Source organism: Thamnophis sirtalis, unplaced genomic scaffold (assembly GCF_051295495.1).
Source record: "Thamnophis sirtalis isolate CommonGarterSnake01/CBP01778 unplaced genomic scaffold, rThaSir2_p1.2 scaffold_3, whole genome shotgun sequence".
NCBI lineage: Eukaryota > Metazoa > Chordata > Lepidosauria > Squamata > Natricidae > Thamnophis > Thamnophis sirtalis.
Window position 1 is genome coordinate 173,910,035 of NW_028261383.1, and position 10,376 is coordinate 173,920,410.

Sequence of the window (10,376 nt, forward strand, 5' to 3'; positions counted from 1 at the left end):
CCTGCCCTTGTACACTACCTCACATCCCAACTCTTTCTCTTCCCTTCTTGCACACACACACACACACACATACACCATTACACACCCTCGCTGAGCCTTGCCACATCTCTCTTGCCCCTTTACCCACACCCTTGCACTCTCCTCCACCCAGCAGCAGCTACTTATATTTATTTATAGTTCTTGTTTTTAAACTGCTTGTCTTCCTCGGAGAGGGTTTCTGGGCAGCGTACAATATATTATAACTGATGCATTTAAAAAATATAAAACCTAACGTTAAAACTAGCTTATCTGCCTGCTGGTAAATCATCCAGGGCTTGCAACTTCCCTCTGGCTTCCCCAATGACGGTTGTGGGAAGCTTGCAGGCAGTTGCCTCACCTAACCACCATGGGTTTCCGTTAACAATAGCAGCCAGGTCTTCAGGGACTGCCATTACCAACCAGTGTGGTTGCCATTATGACCGCATTGCTTAGCGATGGGGAATTCCAGACCTAATTGCCATCCTATGTTGAGGGCTACTTGAACATTTCAGTGTGTGGCAACATAAAAAAACACAATAAGAGTCAACACACATTTGTGAAGGTGAAGCATGCAGATATCTTGATCTCCTTATGCCTTATATTAAATGTGCTTTGTAAGGCATTCTTTTCCAAAAGCTAAGACATCTCCTTGGGAAAGATATAAGGGATTCCCGTTTTCTGTCTGTAAAGTGTAAACGCAGGGTATTCTTTTCTTCTCTGGCGCAAAACTACTAGTTACGCTAGACAGGGTTCTGAAAGTTCGTGGCACGACAAAACCGCGCTCCACTAAAGCGCGCCCGATTAAACCGCGTCGCTGACGTCATCAGCAGGGCGACAACAGCGACCGCGGAGAAAAAAGGGCACTTTAAATAGCGCTTTGAAAGCAAGCCGATTCAAGTTAAGGTAAGGGTTAGGTTTAGGGTTAGGGTTAGGGTTAGGTTAAGGGTTAGGGTTAGGGTTAGGTTTAGCATTAGGTTAAGGGTTAGGTTTAGGGTTAGGTTTAGGATTAGGTTTAGGGGGGTTAGGTTTAGGTTTAGGGGTTAATTTTAGCTTTAGCGTTTACAGCGTGCTTTTTTCGTCATGCTGTGATGACGTCAGCTACGCGGTTTCGTCGAGCGCGCTTTAGTCGAACACGGTTTTGTGGTGGAACCCTGAAAGTTATCCTCTACCAGTGAACTATGGATGATGGGTCCTGATTGCCACCTGCCCAGGATACACATATATACGTATATTGTTTTTTTGTTTTACATTACAGTTAATGCTACGGAAAGAAATTACACTGTTTCGGATCTGGAGCCAGGAACAACGTATGAGGTCTGGATGACTGGTTCTACATCAGCTGGAGAAGGTGTGGCTAGTGCCAAGCATCACTTCAGTACATCAGGTAGGAGGGATTTAATCTGTTTTCTTCTGTTTGTTTTTTAACCTTTCTCTTAAAATTTCATTTTCTGTAAGCCACCCGGAGTCTTTCGGGATTGGGCGGCCTATAAATTTAATCAATAGAAATAGAAATTACTAGAAGCTTCGTTCCTTAAACCAAACTGGTATATTAACAGGAGATAACTATAGGAGCAAGAAAGATCGGGCTAAAACTAGTTGTGAAATCACTTTCGTACAATTGCGCTAAAGATTTTGTTTTATAAGTTTTTTTATTTTCCATTTTCATAGCATATAATCACATGTATACTATTACATAGTCAATATCATGTTGCATTATTAAGTACTTACATCAATTCATCTTACCATCAATTACCAAAGAGAGAAAAAAAAGAAAAACCCAGTTGTTGGCTCTTCTGCTCTCCATACACCATATTTATACCTTATCCGACACTTTCTTCCCCCTCTCTCCTCCCACTTTCTACATCCTGTCTTCCCTCCATCATTTTCTGAGCTAAAGATTTTGATACCGTGACAGTACCGTCTGGCTATTAATTACAAACTACAACCAGTTGTTTAGTGACTCTTCAAAGTTGTGAGGGCACTGAATAAATGCCATGATTGGTCCTTGTTGTTTTAGCAGTCCCAGCGTCTCTGTGGCCACATGGCGGCAATTTGGGGACTTGCCAACCACTTCACACTTATGATCAATTGCAGCATCCTATGATCACATGTTCACTATAGGCAACCTTTCCTGCAGCTTCCCCAGAAAGTCACTGGGGCAGCTGGCAGGAAAATTTGTAAGTCTCTGAGGCAAGTCTCCACCCTCCTCCAGCCCCTTTTGTCCTTGCACTATGCCAGCCACTCTGTGCTCTCTAGTAGGTTTAGGTCAGAGGTGGGTTCCTACCAGTTCGCACCTATTTGGTAGAACCGGTTCGTCAAATCTACCGAACCGGTTAGAAGAGATTCCGCCAGTGGACCCGGAAAGCAGGCCACACTTTCAGAAGAGGCTCCAAAAATTTTTGAAACCCACCACTGCCACACACACACACACACAGAGAGAGAGACAGACAGACTGATACAGAGAGAGAGACAGAAAGAGAAAGAGAAAGAAAGGAAGAAATAAATAAAGAAAAAAGGAAAAGAGAGAGATGAAAGAAAAAAAGAAAAAAGGGACAGAGAGAGAAAAGGAAGGAGGGGGGGAAGAAAACACATGGCTAGCAAGCCACTCCCACCAGGTCACATGGTCGGCAAGCCACTCCCACAAAGGAGGCCACACCCACAGAGTAGGTTCCAAAAAATTTTGAAACCCACCACTGGTTTAGGTTTATTCGATTTATATGCCGCCCTTCTCCCAAGGACTCAGGGCGGTGTACAACATTAAAAGAAACACATAATACAAAAGTTTTTTTTAAAATTAAATAGAATATCCCGAACAAACCCAATTAGAATTAGAATTAGTACACCTTCCCCAACTTCTGCTGCACTCCAGTGCTCCCTCCCTAATCATGCCACTCCCTCGTTTAGATGATTGGAGCAGCATAAGCAAATAATTCTGGATTCTTTCCATGTTGCAGTCATGTAAGGTCTTTGCTTAATGATGACAATGGAGATTGCTGGGATTGTGTTGCTAAGCGATGCAGTCACATGGCACCGTGCTTTATGACTGCATCACTTTGTGACAGAGATTCGAGGCCCAATTATTGTTGTTAAATGTGGACTAGCAACAGCAGTTTGACTTATATACCGCTTCATAGGGCTTTCAGCCCTCTCTAAACGGTTTACAGAGTCAGCATATCGCCCCCAGCAATCCGGGTCCTCATTTCACCCACCTCGGAAGGATGGAAGGCTGAGTCAACCTTGAGCCGGTGAGATTTGAACAGCCGAACTGCAGATAGCAGTCAGCTGAAGTGGCCTGCAGTACTGCACCCTAACCATTGTGCCACCTCGGCTCTTACCTGTATCTACATACTTCTGGAATGGATCATAACATCGCAGCTCCAGATTTGCATTAGATTAGAATTCCCAACATTCACAAGTGTGACTCCGTACTTTTAATGGATCATCATCACCTGTAAGAACGGAGTCACGTTTTTTGAAGGGTGTTCCTTTCATTTTATCCCATTAGAGCCAAGTTTGCTTGGTTCTCCTTGTGGAAAAAACTAAAAGTAACTCATACTCTTATGGTATTGGGGTAGCAGGGATTGAGTATGGGGAGTGAATGATAAATTAGAGTTATTTGCAATAGATGTTTTAATATTATTCTTGTAGTAGTTTATATTTTTTCAGAGGATGTTTTAAAGTAGATGTTTTTATCTTGGAACCATGGAACTTGTGGATTTTGGCAGGTAAGCATGGATGGAAGATGGAATAGAGTTGATACAAGTGTAAATAACAATGTTGTCCTTAAATCTCTTGCAGTTTTTCATTGGGAGATCATTGTGATAGTTTTCTTACTTGCGGTAATCCTGCTCGTAATGGGTTCTGTGGTGCTGTTGAAATACCAAAGGTAAGTCATGAAAGGCAGAGATGCAGGCATACCATCTGTATGGATGGCTAACTTAAGTTATTTTACTGGTTGCCTAAGTGCTGATTTGAATCCTGTGCAAAGTGACCTCTTGACATCTCTGATTTGTAGGCTAGTGGGCCTCTGCCATAAGGTCCTGCCTCAGTGGTGTTGGGAGAAAATTCCAGATCCAAAACACAGTGGGATTGCTGTGGAGATAAATGAAGAGAGCGCTGCACCAGCCATAGTAAGAAACAACTGGATTTTTTTTTAAAAAAACTGCAGGAGTTAAGTGCATTTGCAGGGGGTACAAAAGAGGAAGTGCTGTATTGTCTGCTGAGGTCTTGGACATTCATCTGCTTCTCTTTCTAGAGAATAATAAGAACTAGTTCTAATAAGAACTAAAGCGAAAACCTTAAACTAAAGGTTGCAGATGCAGATTGTTTAAATACCGTATTTTTCAGAGTATAAGATGCACCGGAGTATAAGACGCACCCAGGTTTTGAAGAAGTAATTTTTAAAAAAAACGTAGGTAGGTAGGTAGGTAGGTAGGTAGGTAGGTAGGTAGAGGGATAGAGAGGGAGAGAAAAAGAGAGAAATATAGTAGGTAGGTAGGGAGAGAGAGAGAGTAGTTAGGAGGTAGGTAGATAAAGGGAGAGAGAGAGAGAAAGAGAGAGAGAGAGAAGAAATACAGTAAGTAGGTAGGTAGGGAGAGAGTGTGTGTGTAGATAGGTAGGTAGAGGGATAGAGAGAAAAATGGAGAGAGAAATAAATACAGTAGGTAGGGAGAGAGAGTATGTGTGTAGATAGGTAGGTAGGGGGAGAGAGAGAGAGAGAGGGAGAAATGCAGTAGATAGGGGGAGAGAGTATAGATAGGTAGGTAGGTAGAGGGATATATATATAGAGAGAGAAATAGAGAGAGAGAAAAATGCAGTAGGTAGGTAGAGAGAGAGAGAGAAATTCAGTAGGTAGATACAGTAGGTAGGGAGAGAAAGAGTGTAGATAGGAAGGTAGGTAGAGAGAGAGAGAGAGAGAAGTAGAGAGAGATAGAGAAAAATACAGTAGATAGATAGGGGGAGAGAGTAGGTAGGTAGGTAGGTAGGTAGGTAGAGGGAGAGAGAGAGAGAAACAGAGAGAAAAAATGCAGTAGGTAGGTAGAGAGAGAGTGTGTGTAGATAGGTAGGTAGGTAGAGGGATAGAGAGAGACAAATAGAGAGAGAGAAATACAGTAGATAGGTAGGGAGAGAGAGAGAGAGAGTAGGTTGATTAGTAGGTAGAGGGATAGAGAGAGAAAAATAGATAGAAATTCAGTAGATGGGAGAGAGAGAGAGAGTAGGTAGGTAGGTATATAGGTATATAGAGGAGGAGGAGAGAGAGAGAAATACAGTAGGTAGGTAGGTAGATGTTTCCAGGTGTATTTATCCATCTGCTAGAGAAGGAAATCGCTGACAACCTGTAGCACCTAAAACTTTGTTTCTGCTGGCACAGCACTTGACCAATGTAATTGCCATTAACCACACTAACTAAACAGCTTTCCGAAAAGGGGGGGGGGGAGTTCGTACACTCTGCAAACTTCCCCAAAATGGCCCGTTTTTTGTGAAAGCAGACCCGTTTTTTTTAAAGGCATAAATAGCCTTGGGGGGGCTTGCAGAATGCTCCTGGGGGGTGAGAGGGTCAAAAATGAGCAAAAAACGGCCAGTTTTTCACTTAATTTCTGCCCTCCCCAGCCCCCAGGGGCTCTCTAAAATCCTCCACAAGGCTATGCACAGCCATTTTTGTGAATGGGGCGGGGCTTCAGGAGGCAAAAAAATGCTGTATTCGGTGTATAAGATGCACCCAGATTTTCAGCCTCTTTTTAGAGGAAAAAAGGTGCGCCTTATACTCTGAAAAATACGGTAGTAATTGGATGGACATAAAGTCCAGGCTAACTACGTATTTTTTGCATTATAAGACGCTCCAGACCATAAGACAGACCTAGTTTTTGGGGAGGTAAACAAGAAAAAAATCTGCCTCTCCTCCCAGCATCCTTGCAGCAAACAGCAAACAGCCGGGACAGCTTCAGCACAGCCTGATTTAGCACAAGCAGCTGAATGGCGGTTGGATAGGCCTCCCAGAATGCCGCCGATCAGCTGTTCCAGGCTATGGGGAATCGCAGCTGTCCATTGTCACCTCCATCGCCCCATTTTCGGCCTCTGGGCATCCAGTTCACAGCCTCCACAAGCCCTGTTTTCGCCCTCTGCACATCCTGTTTTCAGCCCGTTCCAGGTGGCGGGGATCGCCACGGCCGATGGCCACCAATTGACATGCCGCCTGGAACAGGCTAAAAATGGGATGCACGGAGACCAAAAATAGGGCATGCAGAGGCCAAAACTGGGGCACACGAAGGGGGTGATGGGTGGCGGCGATGATGGGTGGTGGAGGTGATGGGTGGCTGCGATATCCGCAGCCTGGAACAGCTGATCGGTGATATTCCGGGAGGCAGATCCAACTGCCAATCAGCTGCTCGTACTAAATCAAGCTGTTTGCTGTTTGCTGCAAGGAGGCAAATGGCTGGGAGGCAGAGGTTGAAGAGTGGAGGCTGGCTGGTGGCTGGGGCTTCAGCAATATTCGCTCTAGAAGACGCACAGACATTTCCACCCACTTTAGACCTAAAAATACAATACTTTGTGCATTTGATCAAGGCATTACTTTATGTTCATTTTAAAATTGTATCCCATTTATCTTCTGTGTGGATTACTGTGGATGGCTGGTCAAAACATAGTATCATGTCTGTACATTGTGCTCAAGATATTTAGTTTCCTTGTCTTTTTCTCTCTTTATTTGCTACATTTCTGAGCTTTAATGTTGATTCATAACTACACTTTGAAAATGTGCTCCCAAGTGAATCAGCAAATGTTTTCTCAGAACTGGAAACTTTTCTAAATTATGCAAGAGCATCAATCTCTAACCTCAGCACCTTCAGATTTTGCATTAGATTTATAATTCCCATCATTCACAAGCGTGACAAAATTTGAGAGTGTTGGAAATTGTAGTTCAGCACATCTGAAGCGAACCAAATTGAGGAAAGATGTGCAAAGAATGGTTCCACCACAAAACCGCGGTAGACTAAAGCGCGCTCGACGAAAGCGCGTACCTGACGTCATCACAGCGCGACGAAAACATCACGCTGTGAGTGGTAAAGTTAAAATTAACGCGAAAACCTTACCCTAACCCCCCCAAACCTAACCCTAAACCTAACCCTTAACCTAACCCTAAACCTAACCCTAAACCTAACCCTTAACCTAACGCTAAACCTAACGCTAACCCTTAACCTAACCCTAAACCTAACCCTAACGCTGAACGTAACCCTAAACCTAACCCTAACCCTTAACCTAACCCTAAACCTAAACCTAACCCTTACCTTTACGTGAATTGGCTTGCTTTAAAAGCGCTTTTTAAAGCGCCCTTTTTTCTCCGCGGTCGTATTTGTCGCGCTGCTGATGACGTCAGGTACGCGCTTTAATTGGGTGCGCTTTAGTGGACCGCGGTTTTGTCATGCCACGTAAAGAATAGGATAAAGATTCCCCTTTCCCATGGATAAGAAAAAGGATAGATCCATAGCTTGTTGGGTGGGTGGGGGAGGTTGGTTATCCTAGCAGAAATATGGGGCACATGAAGAGCCGAGGTGGCTCAGTGGTTAGAGTGCAGTACTGCAGGCCACTTCAGCTGACTGCTGCTATCTGCAGTTCGGCGGTTCTAATCTCACCGGCTCAAAGGTTGACTCAGCCTTCCATCCTTCCGAGGTGGGTGAAATGAGCACCCAGATTGTTGGGGGCAATATGCTGATTCTGTAAACCGCTTAGAGAGGGCTGAAAGCCCTATGAAGCGGTATATAAGTCTAACTGCTATTGCTATTGTTAGAAATGGTGGCAAAATGTTCCCTTTATCCAGTATTTCTGCCATTTATGGAGAACTCCAAAGCTGGCATCTTTGAAAACTATGCCAAGTTTGGTAAAGTTAAGGAGCTTGGAAATCTGAAAAATGGGAGTCAAATATTTAAGATTACAGGCTACATATATTTTGACATCCTGAATGGGCTTTGCTTTTCCCTTACACTTGCTGAGCTTGAGTTGAGTTGCTATGACTTTGCTCATTTTTTTCCCCCAGGGTTCGACCCAGTTTCCAGAAGTTATGGACATTGCTGAGATATCAGAAGAAATCCCTGAGCCATCTCCACTACTAACAAGATCAACGGCCATGGTGATTTCTGGTTATGAAAAGCGATCCCTTCCTACTCAAGAGGAAATCCGGAATTGGTTTGAGCAAGAAAGAAACAATTCTCCATTTTCCAGACTAAGAGAAAGGGAGACATGATCTTTTCGGGGGTTTGTTTAATATGCTCAGCTGTTACTTCTGATCCAGCTGCAGATGCGATTTCTCTTGGAAGGACCATTCCTTGGGCTCTTGAAAGTCGTACTGTGCGCCTTTGGATCAAATGACTGAAATGTCTCTTCACATCCTTTGATCTACTTAAAACAAACAGGGCAATGTTTGAGAAGAGCCGAGGTGGCGCAGTGGTTAGGGTGCAGGACTGAAGGCCGCTTCAGCTGACTGTTATCTGCAGTTCAGCGGTTCTAATCTCACCGGCTCAAGGTTGACTCAGCCTTCCATCCTTCCGAGGTGGGTGAAATGAGGACCCAGATTGTTGGGGGCGATATGCTGACTCTGTAAACTGCTTAGAGTGGGCTGAAAGCCCTATGAAGCGGTATATAAGTCTAACTGCTATTGCTATTGCTATTGAATTTAAGACAAAGACTTCAGTGACCTCTGATCCAATCCCCAGGGTCTTCAAGGGTCTCCTGGTGAGAGTCTTCTGATATCACTTCTGATCTTCAGCACATCTCCAGAATATGGAGTTGGTAGTTGTGTTGGATGGTGGATCCTTTCTTCAAAGAAGCCCAAAGCAGACTCCCCCCCCTCCCCCCAGGTGCTAGAAACAAGGCCTTTGTGACTATAGCCGGCAGCTGTGAAATTCCCCAGGCTGGAACTGAGGAAACCTTTTTTTTTTTTACTTTGTACCAAGAAGGCGTGTAAAACTTTACTTTTTAAAGGGTGGTTCACCGACAAATGCGCACCCAACAAATGCGCGCCGACAAAACGGCGAAATCAAAAGCGCGGCCACTAAAGTGCGTCGACAAATGCACGCCGACAAAAGTGCGCCATCGAAAACAACACGAAAACAATGGTAACAATGTTAACATATATACATAACAACTATATACTGTGTTTTTATGTTATTGTATGTCTTCCCCTCCCATATAAGTTGTTAGCCGCCCTGAGTCCCCTCAGGGAAAAGGGCGGCCTATAAATAAACGCAACTCAACTCAACTCAACACCCCTAACCCTAACCCTTACCCTAAACCTAACCCTAACCTAAAAAACCCTAAGCGCGCTTTTGTGGGTGCGCTTTTGTCAGCGCGCTTTAGTGGGCGTGCTTTCGACTTTGACGTTTTGTCGCGGCGGTTTTGTCGGCGCGCATTTGTCGGGCACGCATTTGTCGGGTCACGTTAAAGGGTAGGGTGATTCCCATCACCCAGAAGTTATAAACCGTTTCAGTATAGGTGCTGGATTAACCATTGGGATGCCATGAGTTCTGGTCCTCCTCAGGCTGAGTGATCAATCACTCTCTCTCTCTCTCAGCGCTGTGGGAATAATTGCAGAGAACTGCCCCCACAGGATGTGCCATAGAGCACACGAAACAATGAAACGGCATGGGATGTGGAAAACAGGATAAATGACTCGTAAAAGTAACGGCCACAGGCAGCTCTGGCCGCCTAAGGGATAACATTGTATGCTAATGGGTGTAATAATAAAAAGAGGGTCTCGGAGTCTGCTCTGGGCTCTCATCCCGAGATGCCTTGACTGTGTGTCTTATTCCTCATGAGAGACCACCACACAGCGCAACCCATCTTACAGGGAAAATAAAAATAAACTTCAGGTGTGCCCTAAGGTGTACATCAGAGGTGGGTTCCTACCAGTTCGCACCTATTCGGTAGAACCGGTTCGTCAAATCTACCAAACCGGTTAGAAGAGGTTCCACCTGTGGACCCGGAAAGCAGGCCACACCTACAGAAGAGCTTCCAAAAATTTTTGAAACCCACCACTGCCACACAAACACACAGACAGACAGACAGACACAGAGAGAGAGAGAGAGAAAGAGAAAGGAAGGAAGGAAGGAAGAAAGAAAAAAGAAAAAAGAAAGAAAAAGTGAGAGAGAGATTAAAGAAAAAAAGGAAAAAGGGACAGAGAGACAAAAGGAAGGAGGGAGAGAGAGGGGGGGGAAGAGAACACATAGCCAGCAAGCCACTCCCACCAGATGACATGGCCAGCAAGCCACTCCCACAAAGGAGGCCACACCCACAGAGTAGGTTCAAAAAAATTTTGAAACCCACCACTGGTGTACATGTTGAATTGACCAAAAATAAAGTAAGATTTT

The 10,376-nt window shown here is 44.4% G+C and overlaps 1 protein-coding gene across 1 annotated transcript in view; it reads left to right on the forward strand.

Annotated features, from left to right (window-relative positions):
* IL27RA (interleukin 27 receptor subunit alpha) overlaps window positions 1–9,792 on the forward strand; it is a 33,234-nt gene extending 23,442 nt beyond the window's left edge. Inside the window, exons 12-15 of the mRNA XM_087710980.1 lie at window positions 1,274–1,402; window positions 3,817–3,904; window positions 4,034–4,148; window positions 8,048–9,792. Coding sequence (XP_087567106.1) covers window positions 1,274–1,402; window positions 3,817–3,904; window positions 4,034–4,148; window positions 8,048–8,254 — 539 coding nt within the window. The 3' untranslated portion in view covers window positions 8,255–9,792. The remainder of the gene's footprint in view (window positions 1–1,273; window positions 1,403–3,816; window positions 3,905–4,033; window positions 4,149–8,047) is intronic.
* The last annotated feature ends 584 nt before the right edge of the window (window positions 9,793–10,376 follow it).